Consider the following 23,576-nt stretch of genomic DNA (forward strand, 5'->3'; position numbering starts at 1 on the left):
GAGCCCAGCCCCTCTCATTAGAGGTGGGGATTATGCATAATCTCAGTTGCAAATTGCAGACACAATGCCATTAATTTATTTGACAAAGATTTGTAAAGAACTTACTACCTTCTGAGCACTATTGTAAATTCTTTACAACCATCTGCTCATTTAATTCCTATAACCACTCTATCAAGTAAGTACTATTATTATTCTCACTTTAGAGACGAGGAGACTGAGGCATAGAGAGGTTAAATGACTTCTCCAAGATCACAGAGCATAGCAATGAACCCGGGAAGTCTGACTCCATGCTCAAAAATGCTATGCAGTGCTGGGGCACTTGAGGGGCTCAGTTGATTAAGCATCCGACTCTTGGTTTTGGCTCAGGTCACTATTTCAGGCCCCATGTCAGGCTCCATGCTGACAGTGCAGAGCCTGCTTGGGATTCCCTCCCCTTCTCTTCTGCCCCTCCCCTGCTCACTCTCTATTCCCCCCCCCCTCAAAATAAATACATAAACATCTTAAAAAGAACACAAAAAAACTATGTCGAGAATACTGTACTATGCTGAGTTGCCTTCTTTTTTATCATTTTCTCCTTCCAAATTCCCTCCCACATCTATCCCTGGGCCAGTTCCTAGTGTTCAAATCATAACATCTCTCAATCAAAATGATTTCCATTTGCACAAGACAATTTAATGTAAATTGACTTAAATAGTCAAGGGAATATCACTTCCTCCTAATCAGTGAGTCCAGAGGAAGGATGGAATTCAAGCATGGTTTGACCCTAAGTTTGCCAGTCATCCAGACAGAAGCTCTGCATCTCTGTAATTCTTTCAGCTCTGCCCTTTCCTTATCCTGTCTTTTAATTTATTTATTTATTTTTGGTTCGCGTCCCTCAAGGAAGCAAAACGGTCTTCCGTCCACACATTGCACTATCCAGAGAAAGAAAGGGAGCCTTTGACCCAGCATCCCACTCATGAGGCAGGTTACTTCTGCCTCTGAACCAGTGGCTGAGGCCAAGGCTGGGATCCAGAGAGTGTCTGCTATCTAAGAATCATGTGCACCCCAGGGATAATTAGGAGGCAGTGGGAGGGTAGGAAGGCTTCAAGGCCCAGATGAGGTGCCACCTTCTCCACAAGATCTCCCTTTTGGTCTCATCATCTTCCGTCTTTGGAAGAACAGCTCCTTTCTCTGAATTCCCATGACTCTTGATCTCCGTTGCTCTGACACCATTCACCACTTCATATTCATCATTTTGGATTCCTCCTGGATCATCTCCACTTGACTCTCCACTATTTTCCACTCTTTTCTGCTCTGTTCACCCCAGCAGATGGGCCATTTCTCTTTTGTAACCCACTCCCATCAGATTTTCTATTCTACACCGCGGCACGAAAATAGCTCTTGCCAAGATCGTGCCCTCCATCTTGCCAAATCCAGTGACCAGTTCTCAGTTCTCCCCTTGCTCACCCTCTTGGCAGCAAGTGACGTAGGGGACCCCTCTCTCCGCTCAAAGCATTTGCTTCCACTCCCAGATACCACATGGTTTTGTGTTGTCATGTACTTCTCTGACTGTTCTTTTCTACTCTCTTTTGCTGGCATCTCCCCCATCCTACCCCATCCCCACCCACCTCTGCTCTCTCCATGAGGGCCGTGGTTTTGACAGTGGCCACGTTCCCCTTCCTACAACCACTGCTCCCATGTCATGGCACCTCACCCACAGCTACTACTCTCATCAGAATCTGGAAACACTGCCCCCTCTCTTCTTATCCCCGCAGACCTGGAGGTGGTAAAGGTTTCCCACTATTGCTAGACACTGAATGCTTCATCATGCCTTGCTGGGTCTCTTAATGCAGCCAACACCTCTGTAGACCGTCCCTTCAATAACTCTCTTCCATAAATCCTTGGAGTGTGCTCTTCCCTGGTAGGACTGACTAGCACTCTGCTTGTTTCCTTATGTCACTTATCTCCCATATTAGCTTATAAGGTCACTAAGAACAAAGTCTGTGTTTAATTCTTCTTTTATCCCCAGGAGTGCTTGCTATCCAATTGGTACCAATAAATGCTGAAATAAAGCGTTCTTTCTTATTAACTGCTTTCAGCTTAAACAGGAAGTGAAAGCAATAAAAGCATTTAAACACACACACACACACACACACACACACACACACACACACACCTCCCAGGACAAAAGGCAGAAGAATGAAATCATGCTAAATTCTGATGTTATGAGTTTTTGCCTGATTTTTCAAATTCATGATGTATTCGAAATCCATATGGATCATGCTTTTTCCTCTCCAGGCCCAGAAATTAAAGAGAGTTACTTCTATTACAATAGAAATTGAAGTGCAGGGGCACCTGGGTGGCTCAGCTGGTTAAGTGTCCAGCTTTGGCTCAGGTCATGGTGTTATGGTTCATGAGTTTGAGCCCCACTCAGAGCCTGGAACCTGCTTCAGATTCTGTGTCTCCCTCTCTCTCTGCCCCTCCCCTGCTCTCACTCTGCCTCTCTCTCTCGAAAATGAGCACACATAGAAAGAAACTTTTTTAAGAAATGAGATTGAAGTACCAATAAACTGAGAAGCAGGGAAGCCCCATTGCTGACCAGCGGGGGGGATCTAGGAAACGCTGGGTGCTGGGATTTGCATCACACCCTATGCTGAGATGGGCTTTGGGAAAGAAGCTCTATGGGGGGTGCCCACCTTTGGGGGTCTCCTTCCTACTTTGCTTGTCTCTCTCTCTTCCTATTATGAACTACATTGCCGCTCTTTCCCTACCAACCCTGATCCCATTGCTCCAGTGCCAACCAGGTGGGTACTATAAGGATTCAGGGCAATAAGGGGAAAGGAAAGGAAGGAAAAAGAAACCCCCATCTTCCCTCCTCTGGCCCTAGTGGTGGTCTTATTAGCTGTCTCCCTCACCTACAATCTTTGGGCCATTCTCTATCACCTATTGTAGATCCCCTAGTCCCCAGAAACTGGACCTAAATATTCTTTTGAAATAAAGAGGATTCTGACTACAATCTTCTATGGATTCCAGGGTCCTCCTTTGACATGTGTGTCTGCTATTGCTTTTACAAACGAATCCAAGTATAAAAATCGACACTGTTGTGTATATATGTTGGGAGAGATGAGTGGAAATGATTACGTTTATTCTGTTTCTCATATTTCAAAAATCTTTAGAGAGTTTCCAAAAGGATAAACTGTCCATGGGGATGACCAAACACCCTTGCCTCTCAGTTCCTTGCCTTCCTCATTACCAATGACCTTTTGTCTACACTATCACAAAGCCACCCACTCTCTGCAACTGCTCTATTTTTAAGGTAATCAGTCAATCATTCTGTCTCCAAGCAGCACCTCCTACCTTTCTAGCCAACTGGTTCCATCTTTCTTCAAGTTCATCAATGCTTCCTCCCTAGGAGTCCCCTTCTAGTCTCTTTCCTCCGTATGTCCCTCTGATACCATGGTTCATCATTTGGGGCAGTCTTTCACAAATATCTTAACTTCCTTTGCTCCTTCATCTATCTGTGATATCTCCCTGGCATAAAAAAAAAAAAAAAAAAAAAAAAAAAAAAAAAAAAAAGCATTAACTTGAAACAAAGCTTACTCCCCAACTCTCCCATTCTTCTCCTGAATAGCCAAATGCCACTAGAGAAAACCATACATCCGTCAGACAGGTCTCTTGGCAAATTCAAGATCACCCATCTCAAGAGGCTCTCAACTCTCCCAGCATCAAGAAATACTTGTAGAGTGGGGAAATATACACGGAAGGTGCTCTGGGAATTCTGAAATGAATGGACTGCGTGCAGGTAGAGAAACAAACAAAGAGACAAAGCTAATAGATGAGAGCAGAAGGGAACCAAATGGGAAGAGTAATTTGGAAGCAAAAGGAAGAGAGGATTTCAACAAGGCTTGACTGCCATTCCCTCTTGTGAGTAAAACTCTTATTTTTAAGACTTATTGGGTGGCTGTACAAGACAGCCTATCTAGTTCCACCCTGTTGATGACAACTCTCTTATAGATGAAGAAGCAGATCATCCTGGAGATTGTTGGTGTGTGCAACTGTGCTGGAGAAGGCAGGCTTTCGTTTCCTCATCTGGCACAAAGGAATCCTTCCTACTTTCCCCAGGAGGATGTTGGGAGGAAATGGATTGGTGGGAAGCAAAAGGATTATTTCAGTAGTAATGACTGCAGGAGGTCAAGGCAAGGCTGAGGTTGTTCTCAATAAGAATCATTGTGACTAAAGACAACGGCTAGTGGGAATTTTTTTTCTTTGTTTGCTTTTATTTTTTGATGCTAGACAGCTGGAATGCCAAGAGCAGTTCTGTGCCAAGCCACAAAAAGACTGAAAGCCCAGGACTTCCCCTCGGACAATAGCTTCCCTTTTAGCTTCGGGCAAGAGTAAAATCTGTCCTAAGATAGTTTAGGAACTTCCTGTTGGTTCACATTTCAAGCAGCTTGTATTTAATTTTCACCTTGCCACTCAGAGCTCAGAGTGAACAGGAGACCCAGGGACAGGGTACTTTGCTGAGAACTGACCAGCGACCGGCTGGCTGCCTGTAAGTATTGCTTGGTTTGAATGTTTTAGGTTCTCAAGGCTTCTGGAAATCTGAAATATTAACTGAGCAAAACTGCTGTTATGGGCTCTTGGTTCATAACTTTCTTGGATTGGATAGTCAGAAGGAAATAGGACCTCTTGATATCACATTCATCATATCCCAGGTGACATTAAAATGAACAGGTTATAGACAATGATAGTGGGTGTAGATTCTCTTGAATGGGATCAAAGAGATAAATCTGAAAGGCTTTTTTGTTCTGGGGTAATGACAAGAAATGCAACCAGAACTACAAAAAGGTTTAATTATTTTATTTTATTTTATTTTATTTTATTTTATTTTATTTTACTTGAGAGAGAGAGAGAGAGAGTGCACAAGCAGGGCGAAGGGGCAGAGGGAGAGAGAGAGAAAATCTCAAGCAGGCTCCGTGCCCGACACAGAGCTTGATCTCACCACCCTGGGATCATGGCCTGAGCTGAAATCAAGAGTTGGACACTCAGCCAACTGAGCCACCCAGGTGCCCAAATTCTCTTTTTTTAAAGAGAAAGAGAAGCAAAGTGGTTCAGACAGCAACTCTCAAGTTAGAATTCTGGATCTGTTTCTTTTTAATTATGAGATCAAAGGCAAATTGCTTAGTCTCTCTGATAACAGTTTCTCTATCTGTAAAATGGGTATTGTACCATTATAAAACTAGTATAAGCTTTATAGTATTATAGATAAAAACATATGTGAAATCTATATGTTTTATATATAAAAATACATATGAAATTGAATGCAATTTCATATTTAGTGTATAATTTTGTTTATATAACATAAGCTTAGGCTTATTTTGCTTATGTGAGCAAAATTTATATAATAGGTTTCATATATATAATGGATTTCACATATGTATACATATACTGGTTTTAATATATATAATATGAAATATATTATGTATGAAATCCAGTATTTATATACATATACACTCGAATCTTGAACAACATGGGGGTTAGAGGTGATGACCCCCCATGCAGTAAAAAATCCACATATAACTTTTGACTCCCCCAAAACTTAACCACAAATAGCCTACTATTAACCAAAAGCCTTACTGATAACATAAAAAGTCAGTTAACACATATTTGAGTGTTATATGTTATATATAATACGCAAAATATGTATCAAGGGCCCTTTGCTTCCCTCCCATTTTACCGGCACTGCCCAGGCACTGAAGTGCTCAATGCTTTCTTCTGTTTTGAAAGTCTTACTAATTCAAGGTAAGAACTGATCACCGACACATCCCTGGTTTCGAAGATCTCACCTGCCCTGAGGCCCTTTACCCTGTAGAATCCCCTTCTCTCACGGCCCCACGTTGGTCAAGGGATCACCAGCTTGGCTGCCCAGGACAGGGCTCCACCTCTCAGAGTCAGTTTCACCACGTGGACCTCAGTCCCCAGAGTCAGGCAGACACCTGTGGCAGTTGAAGAACAGGGTCCCTGCTCTTTGGTTTTCCCCTGGAGAAAGCAAGTTCCTGGCATGGAGAAGCACTTATCTTATGCTTCCTCTTGGCTAGAAATGCTTTCTCAGCTGCATTTGGTCCATAGCATCCTGCCTTCTGCCCTGTTCTTGTCTCTTCTCCTCCGTGCTGCTTCCCCCATGGACTTTGTTGTCAGAGTCACTTATGGAGCAGGAGCAGAGAAGGCCCAGGGAACATGGTCCCTTCAGTCATGCTAGCAACCCCTCCACAGACCTGTCCACTTGGTGAGCACAAGCAGCTTGGATATATCCTTGTAACTGTGGCTACTATCAGCTTTGGGAACAGAATGGAAAGTGGGGGGCTGATAACCCATCTCAGCAGCATTCCTGGGCACCATCCTGACACTGGATGTTTGAGTGGTTAATCAGTGAAGCACGCTGTTGTTTGAGGACTAACCGACATTTATTTAACTCTTCCTTTTGACAGAGGAGAACAGACAGCCATAATGGAACCCAAACCTCAGAAGAGTCCAGGTACCCAAGGAATATACTCTCTTAAGGAAAAACTTTATTGAAAATGACAAACAATTCTCATCAAGCTACCCAGGATACAGGAGATAGTTTTAGTGAGGATAATGGGTGGCATTCTGGGACAATGATTCATGGTATGGATAGTGTAGTAGAAGCTGCTGTGTTCAGCTAATTATTGTGTAAGTGCTCACCTATCTAGAAATTTGACATTTTTTGACTTTCATTAACCAGATGTTCCATCTGTTGCTTGGAGATGGTGCCGAAACAAACTATAGCCCAGAAGAGACTGAAGAATATTTCATAATTTAATAGGAAATTCTCCCTTGGAGAAACTGCCTAAATTGTTATTATAGGGGTAGCTCGAGGTGTATTATTCAAAGGTCCTTGTTCATGTTTACACAGTTCATTGCAGGTGGCTAGTTAGAAAAGCTGATTTAGGATGAAATAATTTAGAAATCAAATGATCAAAGCACCTATCATTAGTAAGTCACTGTGCTTCATATTATAGAGGATATACAGAGTAAGTAATAGAGTCATTGCTCTCAATGAGTTTATAAGTGTTGTTGGGAAGTTAAGATAAACACATGTGAGTAACTGTGCTGAGAAGCTAAGATAAGCACAAACAATCGGGATATGATAGGAATCATGAAAGTGAGTGTGAAACATGGGAATCTGAAAAAGAAAGGGCATACAAGTAGTTTTGGGAATCTGGAGAGGTTTTATGAGAAGGCATTTGGACCCTAAAAGTTGTATAGGGTTTAAAGAGAGATTGGTAAAGAGCACATCTCGGCACAGAGGGATGGCATGAACAAAGCAATGAGTGGATTAGAGGCAGGATGTATCAGAGGGCAATGTGGATATAAAGTAGGACAGTGGAGAGAGAGTAAAGGATGAGGCTGTGGAAATATGGCACTATATTGTACCAGACCTTGACCTCATTAGACCACCAATCCTTGAACAAGAGAATGGCATCATTAGATTTGCATTTTAGACTGGTCCTATTTTTTGAAATAGCCTTTTTCCTTTAATGTCTATTATTTATTTATTTATTTATTTATTTATTTATTTATTTATTTATTTTGAGAGAGAGAGAGAGAGGAGGGTGGGGAGGGGCAGAGGGAGAGGGAGAGAGATGATCCCAAGCAGGCTTCACACTGTCAGTACAGAGCCCAACTTGGGGCTCGACCTCACAAACCATGAGATCATGACTTAAGCCAAAATCAGGAGTCGGATGCTTAATTGACAGAGCCATTCAGACACCCCTGAAATAGCTGTTTACAGTAAAAATGACATACAATAAATTTCACATATTTAAAATGTACAATTTGTTAAGTTTTGATATGTGTATATGCCTTGGAAACCATTACGACAATCAAGATAATCTTCATCACTCCCAAAAGTTTTCTGTTATTGATTTTCAGTTTGATTCCATTATGTCCTGAACATATACTTTGTAAACCTTGGATCCTTTCAGATTTATTGAGACTGGTTTTATGGCCCAGAACATGATCTGTCTTGGAAAATGTTGCATGTGCCCTTGAGAAAGGTGTGCACTGTGCTGTTGCTGAGTGTTCTATAAATATCAATCAGGTCAAATTTGTTATTGATAGTGTTGTTCAAGTCCACTAAATCTTTATGATTTTCTGCTTATTTTTTCTATCAGTTATGGAGAGAGGGGTACTGAAATCTCTGACTATAATTGTGGATTTCTCTATTTCTCTGTGCAGTTCTAGCAGTTTTTGCCTCAAGTATGTTGAAAGTCTTTTATTAGGCACATAATTGTGTAGGATTATTATGTCCTTTTGGTTAATTGACCCCTTTATCATTATAAAAAGACATTTATCCCTGGTAATACTATTTTGCTATGCAATCTGATCTTACTATAGCCAGTCCAGCTTTGTTTTGACTGCTGTTGGCATGGTATATCCTTTTCCTGACCTTTTACTTATAACCTATTTGTGTCTTTGTATTTGTTTTTTTAATGTTTATTTATTTATTTATTTTGAGAGAGAGAGAGAGAAAGTGCACAAGCAGGGAGGGGCACAGAGAGAGAGATAGAGAGAATCCCAAGCAGTGTCTGTACTGTCAACACACAGCTCAGATGTGGGGCTCGAGTCCACTCCCATGAAGCATGAGATCTCGACCTGAGCCAAAATCAAGATTCAGACATTTAACCAACTGAGCCACCCAGGCACCCCATGTGTCTTTATATTTAAAATGTGTTTCTTGTGAGTACCATGCAGTTGGGTCTTGCTTTCTTACCCAATCTGACAGTCTCACCCTTTTAATTGAATTTTCTAGACCATTTACACTTAATGTGAATATTGATGTGATTGGGTTTGAGTCTATCATAGCATTGTTTTCTATTTGTCTCATTTTTTCTTTGTTCACCTTTTCCCTCTTTTTCATTGTTTTTTGAATTAATTGAGTATTTTTATGATACTATTTATCTCCTTTCTTGTCTTATTAATTGTAACTGTTTTGTTATTTTAGTGGTCCCACTAGGGCATATAGTATATATCTTTAATGTATCACAGTATATCTTACTACAAATGATATTATACCAAATCACATATAATATAAGAATTTTATAAAAGTATACTTCCATTTTCCCCTCCTGGGCTTAATGTCTTTTACTTAATGAAACTGCATTTTACTTCCACATTATGTTATAATCTTCACAGTATGTTGTTAGTATTTTGTTTGAACAGTCGGTTGAATTTTTAAATGTTTTAATTAATACAAAAACAAAATTCGTATATTTACCTTTGCAGTTATCATTCAGCATTGTTCATTCATTCATATAAATTCAGATTTGCATCTGGTATCATTTCTTTCCACCCAGAGGGCTTCCTTTAAGCTTTCTTATAGTATAGGCCTCCTGTTTATGGATCTCTTTAGCTTTTGTATTATCTGAAAAATGTCTTGAAATTGCCTTTATTATTTTTTTTATTTTTTAAACATTTTATTTTATTTTTTGAGAGACAAAGAGAGACAGCGTGAGCAGGGGAGGAGCAGAGAGAGAGGGAGACACAGAATCTGAAGCAGGCTCCAGGCTCTGAGCTGTCAGCACAGAGCCCAATGCGGGGCTCAAACCCACAAACGTGAGATCATGACCTGAGCTGAAGTAGGACACTCAATTGACTGGGCCACCCAGGTGCCCTGAAGTTGCTTTTATTTTTCAAAGATATTTTTGCTGCATATAGAATTCTAGAATGATAGTGTTTTTCTTTCAGTACTTTAAATATCTGCTCCACTGTTTTTTTGCTCACATTATTTCTGATGAGAAATCTAATGTCTTTCGCATGTTTTTTTTTTTTTCCTTCTGCATACATATTTTTCTTCCTTCTGGCTGATTTTAAGGTTATTTTCTTTATCACTAGTTTTGAACAATTTGATCACAACATGCCTTAGTAGAGTTTTTTTCATGTACCTTGTGTTTAGGGTTCCTGACCTGCTTGGATCTCTGGGTTTATAGTTTTCTTTAAATTTACACACTTTTCAGCATTATTTCTTTAAATATGTTTTCTGTATCCCTACCCGCTTAGGGATTTCATTACTTGTATAGTAGGTCACTTGAAATTGTCCCACAGTGAGGCACCTGTGTGGCTCAGTGGGTTAAGCATTTGACTCTTGATTTCGGTTCAGGTCGTGATCTCACAGATGGTGGGATCGAGCCCCGCATCAGGTTGTGCATTGACAGCATGGAACCTGCTTGGGATTTTCTCTCTCTCTCTCTCTGTCTCTCTCTCTCCGCCTCTCTCTCTTCCTCTCTCCCTCTGCCCCTCCCCTGCTCACTCATAAGAATGCAGTCTCTCTCTCTCAAAAGAAATAAAGTTAAAAAGATAAAGAAATTGTCCCACTGTGCATTGGTGCTCTTTTAACATTTTTTTTATTCTTTTTTCTCTCTGCATCTGTGTTGATAGTTCTCTTACTTTGTCTTCATGTGCACTAATCTGCTGTTACTCCTATTCAGTGTGTTTGTTTGTTTGTTTCTGAGACATTGTGGTTTTCATCTTTTGAAGTTCACTTTAGATCTTTCTTATATCATCTGTATCTCTACCTAACTCCTGGAATATATTAAATACAGTAATAATAACTGTTTTTACAACTTTCTCTGCCAATTCGAACGTCTGTGTCAGTTCTAGGTCCATTTCGGTAATGTTCCTAATTATGGGTCATGGTTTCCTGCCTCTTTGCATATTTGGTAGTCTTCAACTGGTTGCCAGACATCGAAATTTTTACCTTGCTGGGTGCTGCCTATTTTTGTATTTCTACAAATCTTGAGCTTTATTCTGGGATGCAGTTAAGTTTTTTGGAAACAATTTGATCCTTTTAAGACCTGCTTTTAGGGCACCTGGGTGGCTCAGTCGGTTAAGCATCTGACTCTTAATTTCGGCTCAGGTCATAATCTCACGGTTCATGAGTCCGAGCCCCATGTCCAGCTCTGCGCTGGCAGCTTGAAGCCTGCTTGGGATTCTCTGTCTCCCTCTCTCTCTCTCTGCCCCTCCCCTTCTCGTGCATGCACACTCTCTCTCCCTCCCTCTCTCTCTCAAAAATAAATAAATAAACTTTTTTTTTTTTTTAAAGGCTAGCTTTTATGATTTGTCAGGTGGATCTGGAACAGTCCTCAGCCCAAAGATAATTACTCCATACTCTTGAATTCTTAAGAACCTTATGCATGTTTCTGTGATTCTTTCCGTGTGCGGCTCTTTCCTCTTTGGCACTCTGTCCCTGTGAACTCTAGTGCCTTAATTTCCCCCGAAGCCTTAGCTCTGTCTCCTCAACTCAGGAATTCACCCAATTCCACCTCAGTTCCCCTTTCCTGTGCTATAGCCTGGAAACTCTCTCAAGGGAGTGGTAGGGCCCACCTTGTTTGTTTCCCATCTCATAGGGATCAGTGACTTTATTGCCCATGCCAAGGGTCTTGAAAACCACTATTGTATATATTTTGTCTGGTAAACCCAGTCCCTGTTATTCCATCCTTGCCCAAAGTACTGAATCAGTCAGATTTGGTGTTTACTCTCAGGGATATGTCAAGGATGGATTTGAAAATGTCAAGACTGGAATTAGGGCGTCAAACTGGACACTACAATGTACAGTGAAAAACCTATGAAGGTCTTGAATGCATATGAATTTGAATACATTGAAACATATGAAGGTCTTGAAGGCAGCAGTGGTGGGAACAGAATGATCGGGATAGATCCCAGAGGTGTTTGGGAAGTGAAAGTGAGCATGATTTAATCAGTGAGTGGCCATAAGACTGTAAGGGTGGCGGTTAAGGGGATTCAGAGGGTTCTAGGTGGGGAGGCTGGACAGGTGTTGGTAACACCACTTCATAAAAGGCACCTGGGGATAGAGTGATGTGAGAAAGAAGTTTATGGGAAATCCAGGGGAAGATGTTTAGGGGCAAAAATTGCATATACAGGGGTAAAAATACTGAAAATCTGTCCCATCAGTTTCCCACAGACTAGATTTTGCTGAAGACATCTCTGGCATGGTGTTTACCATATTTCTGTTTTCTGTATTTCCTACAAACTGGACCTAGAGGATGGGTGAGATTGTCCCACTGGTTTTTTGTTGTTGTTGTTGTTGTTGTTTGGCAAAGCTAATTAGTGGGTGGTCCTGTCCATTGGTTTTAAAATCAAACCCACTATATTGGCCTACGGCCTTCCAGGCCCAACTGAACTTGTCTCTAGCCTCATCTTAGACCACTCTTAGAGTCCTCACTGGCTCATTATATTCCAGCCACTCAGTGCTCCTGTTCTCTTCCTGGAACACCTGTCCCCTTTCCTGTCCCTGGGCCTTTGACTATGCTACTTCCTCTGCCTACGCGGCTCTTTGCACGCTTGGTTCCTTCTCATCCTCATAAAGGTTTCCCCTGACTCCTCTTCCTCAAGGGGCCTCCCTGCCTGGCTATTCCGTCTCATCACCCTGGTCATGCTCTCCAATGCACGTATCACAACCGGCACTTACCTTGCTTGTTTTCGTTTCTTGTTTATCACCCACCTTCCACACATGATAGGAAGCTCCATGAAGGCAGGGAATACAAGCAGAAGCCAGGTGGCATGAAAAGACCTCATCATTAAGTGTCTCTAGTAGCTCACTTTTAAGCCCAGAATCCTACTATAGACAAAAACCCCAGTACCCTTATTAACAATCAATGTCATCATGGCCAGAGTTTTTCTGTCACCATACCCTCTGAGTTTGCTTGAATGGGGCAGTGAGGCAGACGCATAATATTTCTGGACTTCACATACCTTAACCAGTAAATTGGCTGAATACTGATGGCTTCAGTACCGATGGCTTCGTAAACTCAGATTAAGGTAGCCAAATTGTTTACTGGGTTATTTTCCTCAGCTTCAGTTCTGGAGAATACAGCACCATTGCCATGGTCAACAAACACCGTCAGAGTTTTTGTGTCCTGGTAGTCGATGTGAATACTGGGGACAGACACCCTGGGAGTGACAAACTGGGCTACGTACCCATAGATACTTACTTTACTTTAAGGTTCTGCTAATTGTATACGATGTTATTAGGGACTCCTAGGCCCAAATTTTTATAAAATACTGTATCTGTTGAACCTTTTAAATTTAATACAACCAAAGAGCACCTGTATTAGAGGCAGATGAGAGACTGGTTTATTCTGCAAACAATAAAGGCTAAAGTTTCCTCTGTTGTTGATAACAGCCCTACTGTGTGCCAGGCCCAGTACTGAGAGGTTTCCATGCATTAACTCCTTCAGTCCTCCCCGCATATCTGTGTGGTCAGTACTATTGTCTCCATTTTACAGATAAGGAAGCAGGGAAAGTTAGGGATTCTAGGTGCTCTATCAATATTTGTTTAGTAAATAAATATGTGATTTTTGTCCATGGCCATACAATGTTAAAAAGGAGCCAGCCAAAACTTGTTTTTGCAATATTGCTTCATTCTGTTTTTCGTTTCCTTTTCCGTGTGTGTACGTGTGCATGTAAAGGGATGGAGGGTGGGGTGGGGAGCAGCCAGAGTTGCTACAGAGGAGGGGAAGGAAGCAAAGTGAGGACAGCTGCCTAGGAATTACTACATTCATGTAGTAATTTTGGCACAATTGGAACAGCATCTGACTCTTAATCCTGGGGTCATGAGTTTGAGTCCTACGTTGGGTGTAGAGATTACTTAAATAAATAAGCCTTTTCTTTTAAGTTTACTTATTTTGAGAGAGACAGAGACAGTGCAAATCACGGAGGGGCAGAGAGAGAGAGAGTCCCAAGCAGGCTCCACACTGTCAGTGTAGAGCCTGACGCAGGGCTTGAACCCACGAAGCTGTGAGATCATGGGCTCAAACGCACGAAGCTGTGAGATCATGACCTGAACTGAAACCAAGAGTCAGACACTTAACCGACTGAGCCACCCAGGCACCCCATTAAATAAATAAACTTTTAAAAGAAAATGTTAAAAAAAAAAAAAGAAATACTAAATTCTAGCATAATGTCCCCATCAGTTGTGCTACCTAATCCTGATTCTGTTTTCACTTAATTAAAAAGCTCTAACTCTTTAGTAAAGACGGTCTTTTATAAAACCATGGGCAAACTAGAACTATAGCCTGGAGGTGAAAGCAAAAAAACTTTAATAACATGACATTTTTCTAAATAATAAAAGTAGTACATATTTCTTGAAGACATTTTTGAAAATACAGGGGACAAAAACCCTCTAAATTTCAATCCTTACGGAGAAGCAGTTAACATTTTGGAAACCTTTTGATGTAACCACCCTGCCACCTCATTTTTAAGAGCAGGTGTTTTTGGGGCGCCTGGGTGGCTCAGTCAGTTAAGCATCCAACTTCAGCTCAGGTCACGATCTCGCGGTCCGTGAGTTCAAGACCCGCGTCGGGCTCTGGGCTGATGGCTCAGAGCCTGGAGCCTGCTTCGGATTCTGTGTCTCCCTCTCTCTCTGCCCCTCCCCCGTTCATGCTCTGTTTCTCTCTGTCTCAAAAATAAATAAACGTTAAAAAAAAATTAAAAAAAAAAAAAGAGCAGGTGTTTTTGCTTCTGTTTACTAAGCCAAGGAGCAAGGCAGAATTATTCTGCTCCTGTGGCTGGTGCTCTGACAAGAATAGAGAAAAACCTTTGCTCACATCTGGAGAGCCAGTGGTGCGCCCCAGAAATGAGAACCCGACGTTAAGGAGCTTCTAAACGTCATCTGAAGGGAAGTCCTGGCTCTGGTCGAACAAGGATAATGCCCTCGGTCCTTTGGGCTCTTTGTTTTCCTGCTCTAGGATCGAAGTTCTTTTCCATAACTGAATAATTGGAAGACCTTTCCAGAGGGAAATAGCATTTTCCAGCTGAACCAGTTCCTTCCCCAAATCTACAGGGAACAAACTGAGTCTGTTCACTTTCTTTTATTAGGCAAACAATTTACATTTTATTATGAAAATGAAGTCTGCAAACAAGATTACTTTATTAAATCACCACCTCCTCAGCTTTTCTTCTCTGCTGTAAGTATGCACCATGATCTAACGGGCCTCCCACTAGCTTCCTGAACATTTTTCAAATCCCTTCTCTTCCTTGGAGATCCAACTAAGATGCAAAATGTTTTCATTTTTCAGTCTTCTTGGAAAAAGCGGTTTTTCATTCTGTCAAAGAGTGGGGGAAGGAGACTTCACGTCTCCTATTACAAAGACGAACATCGCCGAGGTTCCATTGAAATTGACCGGTGCGCATCCAGTCCGGAAAACGTGTATAACAACGAATACTAACACAGGGCATGCAAATTGAAATTTAAATCATTGACTGAAAGCACCAAAGCCTTCATGCTTACAATACTGGTTGCTGAAAAGAAGCTGAAATGAAGAACATCCTGAGTAAAACACAGCCACATACTTATTTCACGTTGTATATACCAGTTCATAAATTATTCATTAATAAGCATTTAGTTACAAAAGACTTTGATTTGCTTAATTTACGGATGAGGGAGAGCAGATCAAATCACCATTTCATAAACCCAAGATGGATTTTTAAAAAAGTATTGAGATTTGCTTTTTTTTTTTGGCCTTCTCTTTAAGAAATTCGGTACAAAATGAAAATTAGGAAACATGATCGTTTGTAGGACAAAGAATTCAACAGAAATAAGAATTTTTGAATTAAATGTGAGGCTGAACTAAGTATTTGCAATCAGTAATGAGCCAGATCTAAACTTATTTTGAAACATTATTGGACAATTTCCAAGACAATGATCAAGCAGACCTAAATTTTATTCAGTTAGCATCTTAATATAAAACAGTAGTCATTGTGTTTGAATCTGTGTAATACTTTGTGTCTATATCTAACAGAAACTCCAGTGTAGAAGTCGGCATAAGTAGCCATGAAAAAATGCAATCTGTATGTAAGATGTTCAAATGCCACCCTGATGAGGTGATGTCCATCAGAACCACTAACAGGGAATATTTCCTCATTGGCCATGACAGGTAAGTAGTAAGATAACACAGTGTTTCCTGTGTGCGCAGTAAAAAGCAGACAAGCAGACAAAATATCTCAAACCAATAACCAATAAACAGACTTTGAACAGAAATCCATGGCCACCCCCTGCAACACCATCATTAGTGTTCATTACTGGGTAGTGTTCATTATTTGTTAAAACATCTCAGAAAGTAACAGTATGCATTCCCTAGGGCTTCTATAACAAAGTACCACAAACTGAATGTCTTAGAACAACAGATACGTATTGTCTCACGTATGTTCTGGAGGCCCGGCATCTGAAATCAGGGTGTCACAGGGCCACGTTCCTTCTGAAGGCTCTAGGGAAGGTCTGTTCTAGGCCTTTCTCCTGGCTTCTGGTAGTTCCTTGGCTTCTGTCAGCAGAACTACAATGTTCACACAGCATTCTCCCTGTGAGCATGTCTCTGCATCCAAACTTTTTTTAAGGACGCTTGTCATAATGAATTAGGAGGCCAGTATAACCTCATCTTCACCAATGACATCTACAATAACCCAACCCAATTTCCAGATAAGGTCACATTCTGAGGTACTGGGGATTGACACTTCAACAGATGAATTTTGAGGGGACGCCAGTCAACCCACACCCCCATCCTCATCACCCCAGTTGCTTTTCACATAAAAGAACCCAATACACAAACATCTGTACAAGCTACATATGTTAGGGAGGGGCCATGTTCATCCCTGAAGAAGTCTTCGGTTTTTAAGGGGGCTCCCATTAGCAAAGGTGCCTAACGGATCCTTTGTAGATGATTGGCTGCTTGACAGAGAGGCCAAGGCCAGGGGAGGAAGCTGGGCAGAGGACGCACAGAACGCTCACGCCGAAGTATGAAGGGCCTTGATCTGCTGCAGATTAAGCCCAAGGCGAACAGCCTTCTTTTTCACATTGTCATGAAAGTCAATAGAAAAGTTGTGATTTATATAAATTCATTCAAACACAGGCTTCATAAACACACGCATCCCCCAAAGGGAGGCACACCTGGGTAGCTATTCAAAAAATGGTGCTGACGGGTTAAGGGGCTCGCTTATGAACACAAAAGAAATCAGTGTCAAAGCCAAAAGGTCCCAACCCTATGATCACTACTGTTATTTTCAACTGTTCTTCCCATTTCTCTGAGCTTTCCTCGCAGAGGCGGCAGGAAGATTAATTCTAGTGTGCAAGTGTGGAGGTGGTGAGGAGCCAGTGGGTCATTGAAGCTACTTCGGGAAAAATCTTTATTTCCCTGGTACCTGCTCCCACTGCCTGTTCCAACCTTAATAAAAGAATCTTTTTCTGGTTCAAAAGGAGCACAGGTGCTATTGTTGCCACACGCCAACTGAAAAGTTTATTCCTATCAACAGGGAGAAGATTAAAGACTGGGTCTCCTTCATGTTATCATTTTGCTGGGACGTCAAAGCAGCACGCCAGAACACAGAGGTGACTCTACATTGCCGCTAAAATAACAGGGCACCTGAACACAGCCTCTGTCACAAGGAAACAATGGTAGCTTTTGCTTTTCCTCCTGAGCAACTGGCACTAACACAAGGAAAAAATAAGTGAGAAAATGTACATCCTTGTTATTTTTGTGATGAACAATAGGGAAAAATACTTCCGTGTTTTGCAAGAGACCTAAAATGCAGACCCTTCAAATTTTCATTATGGGGTCGGAGGAGTGAAATGCACTTTTTTAAGCGTAGCTAAGACTACAGCAGTTCCCATCATTGTTATTCAAGGTGCATAACAGCTACCTTTTTCAGTGAGTAAGTCTAGGCTGGTGTCTGTACAAAGGCTCTTCATATCTCTTCGTTTTCAGTGGAGTCTCTCTTTAATGTAAGGGCTAGTAGCTTTAGGTTTTTAATTTACTTCCCGAGAACCTTCGCTGATTTACACAAGTCCTTTATGAGGGTAGACCTTTATAAATGAAACTCAGTGTATAGGTATCATTTTGACATGTTTTCTCCAAGTTGTTCTGTGCCCACAGCAAGGGCAGAGGCCGTGGAGGAAGGAAAGTGAGGTGTGTCTATGGTAGACCCAAATGACCAGAAAATAGTGGCACAGGGTCAAAAAGACAGGTGGAGGGAAATTCAGGACATCGGAAGCCCAGGCTGAGAGTCCTCAAGGGCTTGGAAACAGGAGAGAGCTATGATCACCTTGTATCTTGGTGAGAGAAGGCTGGCTGGGGGGATAAATGTTAGCGGAAAAGAGTGAAGGCGGGAAGCCCAGTGACGAGGCTGTTGCTTCGGTCCAGGTAAGACATGGATTGTGCCCTGATTGCAATATTCCTCTTCCATAAGCAGGAGAAATTCTCCCTGGGTGGTAAAAGGCCTTCTTCAGACCCCAGTCCTCTCCTTGGTCCTTCCAGCGCGTCAGAGGCTGTCAACCCCACCCCACCAAGAAATAGTCTTCCAGACATGGTAATCGGATTTCCATCTCTCTCTCTCTCTCTCTCTCTCTCTCTCTCTCTCTCTCGACGCCTTGCCTGGGAGTCTGCTGATGCTTCCAAAGTATTACCCATGTATTTGACACCTTCCTCTAAGCCTAACCCACCGTCATGATCTTAGCCTTAGTATTTATCCTATATTTAGTCTGTTTCTTATACCACAAATGAGCCTTCCTGCTTGCCCTGCCTACCTGGAAATGTATTCATTCATTTTGGGTGCGCCTCACCATGCATCTGGGTATGTTGGCCAGAGAACCCTCCAGCTAAACAGAAGCCTGGCTGGCAACCTTTTCCTTCCTTTCACACAAAGGGTGAAACGGACCGAGTGGTTGGGTTGTTTTTTTTTATCTCCTGCCGTGGATACCATTTCGTCCGTTAGAGATGTAACCATTGACTTTTCCTTCTCCCTGGGTGCCAAGCACATCTTAATATGGCATAACCTGCTGTTTTATCTAGTTGGGAGCTCTCCAACTATGTTAAAAGCTTTCCTACCCCCTGCTTTTCGAAAGATAACGTTACTGGTCGTCTTGCCTTTTCACACTTTGCATTCGAATTCGGAGATTTTTCAGTCAGCTCCAGTTAAGAGTACCATCTACCTTGTTGGGTTTTGTGGTGGTGATGGTGGTTGTCATTGTCGTTGTTGTGGGAACCGTTCTTCACCCCCAGCTCACCACGGTCTGGCTTCATGATCTTGGCACTAGAAAAATGGACACCATTGAAAACATTTTGTTTTTAAAATCACTTCCCTTCAAGGACTTCCTAGAAAACATTCAAGTTCTTTTCAAAACCCTTGCTCACAGGCATTGTTCTTGGAAGAATTAAGTTGTACTTGTAACAATTTTCCTGCCATGCAAAGCAGCTGCTTTAGTAGAGGATCTTGTATCCACTGGGGAGGGAAGGTGGTAGTTGCTTAAACCTACATTACCTTGTAGACTGTAATTCATATGATCACATGACCAACATTAGCAAATTGCATTGCTATGGAAACAATAGAAGTGTGTAAGCAGAACACAAAAGAGGAATATTGAGCAGGAAGAGGAAAGGTGTGGTGCCCTGACCATGGGCTGATTATCTTCCCAGGTGGCCCCGGGTGAAAACTAGTATATGGGAGTGGGGGGACTCAGTGGCAGACCTTAGCGCCTTGGAATATACCCTCCCCCACCACCCGCCCCTGAGAGAACTGCTTATTCTAAGTTACAGGTCCCAATGGTAGAGAACAGCCTGAAATACGGGCTTGAATTTTTACCTCATCAAGGTGACCCAGACTCAAGAGGCGAGTTCAAGTTGTGTGGACTTCTGCATGTAACCTTGGGAAATTTTCCGATCTTCTCAACTTAATTAATCTAATATGGCTTCCCAGAAAGCATGTGCTTTAATTCTGTCTCTCGCAAAAAAAAAAAAAAAAAAAAAGAGAGAGAGAGAGAGAGAGAGAGAGGGAGAGAATAGAATTAATTGTCTTCCTCTCTTTATTCAGCATTTCATGGAAAACAATTCTCCAGGACTCAGACAAGCTCATCTGCCACATGATTTCTTGTCAGAGACTACTGAAGATACAGAAGAAGAGAGTCATTATATTAGTCCTCAAAGTATTCTTTTACAGGTAACCCCTTCCATCCACTAATCCTTCCTTCCTTGTACGGATATTTGCCGGGTCCCTGCTGCGTGCTGTTCCTGAGGCAGGAGGCTGGGCTCGGTGGTGAATCAGGCACAGGTGAGGTGCTCACGGTGCTGACCCTTGAAAAGAAGGAGGCCGTGATACAAGACAGAAAGGGCTCTGTGCCGAAGAGAGACGCCGATAAATGCCTGGAGTGCATGAGGGAAGGGAAGCGGGGAGGGGATTTCCAGACGGAAAGAAAAGGCCATTAAAAAATACTCCCCCTGCCAAAAGTAAGTACAAAACTATGCAGTGACAGTTCAGAGAAGGATGAGACTGGCGTTGGCTGAGGGGGTCAGAGGGGGCTGCGGGACCTCATAAGGCCCGAACACAGCTTCATCAGGCCAGAGAGGAAAGGGGGGGCTCCAGGTGACACAAGTGGCCTGAAACCTGGCTCTGGAAGAGCACCGTTTGTAGGTGAGCAGCGGGAAGACCGGCTTGGCTGGAAGGAATTTTTCCAAATATGGGTTAATGATTCAACTGCCAGGCAGGCGATTAAAAGCCCTGAGGGTTTTTGAGCAACCAGTCCCCCAAATGCCTTAGTAGTGAGGGGCTAGCCGAGAGCCTCCCAAGGGCAAGGTCTTTTCTAGGACTTCCGCAGCCCCTTGACGCAAGTTGGCTAGCCTGTGAGCACGGTGGCCTGAGGCCAGCTTTGACCCAGCCTGGTGACACGTCTCTACAGCAGCACCAGTCGGGAGAAAGAGTTCATATCATTAAGTTGCCTAGTGATGAAACAGAAAAATAAATAGCAATTTAGTCCAATAAAACACCGTAACGGAAACACGGGGAATCCAGGAGGAGAAAACAGACTTTGAGTCAGTCAGAAGCTTTCCCAGTTCAGCCTCCTAGCATGAGCACCACTGCTCATCCGGCGGTGGATGTACTGACCCTTTGAGGGCCCAGAGCCATCACGTAAGGGATAAAAAGCTACCCGGTTATTGGTAGCCTTGCATCCTTACACTTATCCCTCTTGTCTGTAGTTGGATAGTCTTATTGCTTCCGATGATTCTGGTCAACCTGCTGAACCTGGTAGTCCAGAACAGTTCTCGGAGACAAATGAACATCATTACATGCCAATGAAATCCTGGTACGTAAAACTGTCATGTTCTTAAAATTGATTCCGGCTAATGTACTCTTATAGAACAACCACTGTTGATACAGTCATTCAAAAACATCACCATAGACCAAATTCAACACATTATTCCGCAATCTCAAAAAAAGAAGTGAGAATGCTTTTCTCAACCCACCGAAATGCTTTCACTACCCATGTAGTGACCCCCTCGGGTCATTTTCTGTCTCCCGGGGAACTTATTTTCTATTCTGAATTGATGTCTCATCCTCACTTCTGTCCTTCAAGCCCTTCCAATGGAAAGGGTTATTTTGACTCCATATCCATTTTCAGAAGGGAAGTTTGTTGGATTTGATTCTAACTGTGGCTGTGATTCTGAGGGCTGGGCATACTTGAAGACCTTGTTAGTTTTCACATGGCTCCTAGCTACTGAAATCCGATTCACCCACCAAAGAAAGTTGTAAATAAACATGGTGACAAAGGGTATTGTATTAACTTCTGATTTTCTAGTTTTTTCAGAGAGACATCCCACAAGTCTGCTGATAGCAAAGAGGGATCCCAGGCCCTTCCAGAGATCCAGAACAGGGGGCTTCACTTGCAAGAACAAGGCTCACAAAGTGACTCTTGTCTTCCACCTGCCAATATGGAAGCACAGACCATGAATGACAAAAAGGGGTTGGCCTCACTTACTGTTGTGCAATTATCTATACTAATCAAGTAAAGTTCTATTTTCTAAAACTATGCACCCTTAGAGCAACACAGCCTTCCTTTTTAACTCAGAATTCAAGTTTAAATGGTTCCTAAAAATCTTCAAGTTGGCCAACAGTCCGACTAGCTTCCCCTTCTTACCGATGTGGTGGCCAAGGACAGTGAGTAACAGAGCTGGAAACAAAGCAGTCCCCTGGGCTGTGGGTAGCATTTCCAAATATTTCTAAAAATTATGCCTTGGCTAGTCTTTCGGGCCCTGGAACTCTGGATCACGCTGACCTGGGTAGCATGTCACCCAACGTCTATGGTTAAAATTATGGGCGAGTTGCATGAGGTTTGGTTATAGAATAAGAGGGGAAGATTTAGGTTTTAAGTGATGTCAAGGGCATTTGATGAAATTGTTCTCAGTTTTAAGTCTTTCCAGTATATTCTTCTATGGAATCATGTCCAGTGGAGAAATAAGCAGACTGGTGTGATATATAATCAGTTTAGTCCATTTTTTGTTCTTTTCCCATGGTCTGCCATCCATTAGCACATCCCAAGAGGGGTGCGGGAGGGCATTAATGAGTAACTTAAATTCATATTCTCCCAATGTCTTGGACAATTTTTAACTGGGAAATACCATCCTAGAGGTAGGAAGTAAAGTCTACTCGGAATGTCCAGCTCAGAGCTGCCTGAGGTGACTTTTATAAACATCTTATCTCGTAGTAACATCCCTGATGAAAGCCAAGTGGAGAAACTGAATGTGTTCCTTTCTCCTTCTGACGTCATAAATTATCTTAGTCTCACGGAAGCTGCAGGACGGATATGGTAGGTTGGAGATTTGAGGGCTCTTGATTATAAATGGGGTTGGGAGATAGGCAGACAACGATTATATCCTGAAACTGTATGTGGCAAAACCGATCAGACAGCTTGGACTGTTGAGTTGTTTCACGAAAGATCTTTGGTTGAGGCAAAAATGAAGGTATTGCTGTGTAAGAGGATCAGCTGGGAAGTGGGTTGGTAGTGGAGTACCCAAAAGTCCAGTACCCATTTCTGATTTTTGGAAGGTAAAGAAGAGCCAGAAGGAATAGGTATGGTCCAAGGAAATCATTCCCAATCAATGAGCAATGACCGTTTGATAAACGAAAAGTTAGTGAAGTCAACAAGAATCTAAGGTCTAAAACAAATGGTCACACCAAGGTCTGAGGCTTCGAGACACCTGTTGGTCTGGGACAGACACAAAAGAGAGAATCTTCTTAAAATCAGCACCGTTTAATTTGATTCTAAATTCTTTTAAAAACTTCATAGTTTATTCTGAAGGAAGATTACATTTTCACAAGGGGAGAAAGTCCTTTAACGTAAAAGGCTTATTCGTTCTATAAGAGGGCAGTAAACAACTCTTCCACTTTTCCAAATTTCCCACCATCTAAGAGGCTCACTAGAGAGTCACTAGATAGTCATTGTGTAATCATCATGTGCTCACTTGCAATAAGCACTTATTAAACGCCTTCTGTTTCCTTGGAGTTATATGGGTCTAAAATTTTTTTTTTGAAGGTAGCACTCTACTTCTGGGGTCTCATAGCCTGGTGAAAAAAAAAAAACAGCCACATAAACAAGCAAACATAAAATGCACTGTACTTAAATACACAATAAATGGGTGCTCGCCTAGTGCAATAGAAGTCAGGGATGGAGGGGTTAATTAAAGGAAGAGGAATGTAGGAGGGCCATTAGAGGTGGTATGATTAGAGTTGGCTTTGGAGGG

General features: G+C 42.2%; 1 protein-coding gene across 10 annotated transcripts in view; it reads left to right on the forward strand.

Moving 5' to 3' along the window:
* The window catches only part of PLEKHS1 (pleckstrin homology domain containing S1), a 35,817-nt gene that overhangs the window by 7,709 nt on the left and 4,532 nt on the right, over positions 1-23,576 (forward strand). For 3 of the 10 annotated variants that reach the window (XM_042960958.1, XM_042960959.1, XM_042960965.1), the window contains 10 exons: positions 6,468-6,514; positions 14,896-14,984; positions 15,096-15,202; positions 15,819-15,953; positions 17,323-17,398; positions 18,256-18,375; positions 19,876-20,001; positions 21,036-21,142; positions 21,635-21,841; positions 22,541-22,642. In XM_042960958.1, coding sequence (XP_042816892.1) covers positions 6,468-6,514; positions 14,896-14,984; positions 15,096-15,202; positions 15,819-15,953; positions 17,323-17,398; positions 18,256-18,375; positions 19,876-20,001; positions 21,036-21,142; positions 21,635-21,841; positions 22,541-22,642 — 1,116 coding nt within the window. Of the gene's footprint in view, positions 1-2,518; positions 4,532-6,467; positions 6,515-14,895; positions 14,985-15,095; positions 15,203-15,818; positions 15,954-17,322; positions 17,399-18,255; positions 18,376-19,875; positions 20,002-21,035; positions 21,143-21,634; positions 21,842-22,540; positions 22,643-23,576 lie in introns of those variants that run through there. The other 7 variants (XM_042960961.1, XM_042960966.1, XM_042960964.1 and 4 more) reach the window with 6 other exon arrangements.

This window comes from Panthera tigris, chromosome D2, assembly GCF_018350195.1.
Source record: "Panthera tigris isolate Pti1 chromosome D2, P.tigris_Pti1_mat1.1, whole genome shotgun sequence".
NCBI lineage: Eukaryota > Metazoa > Chordata > Mammalia > Carnivora > Felidae > Panthera > Panthera tigris.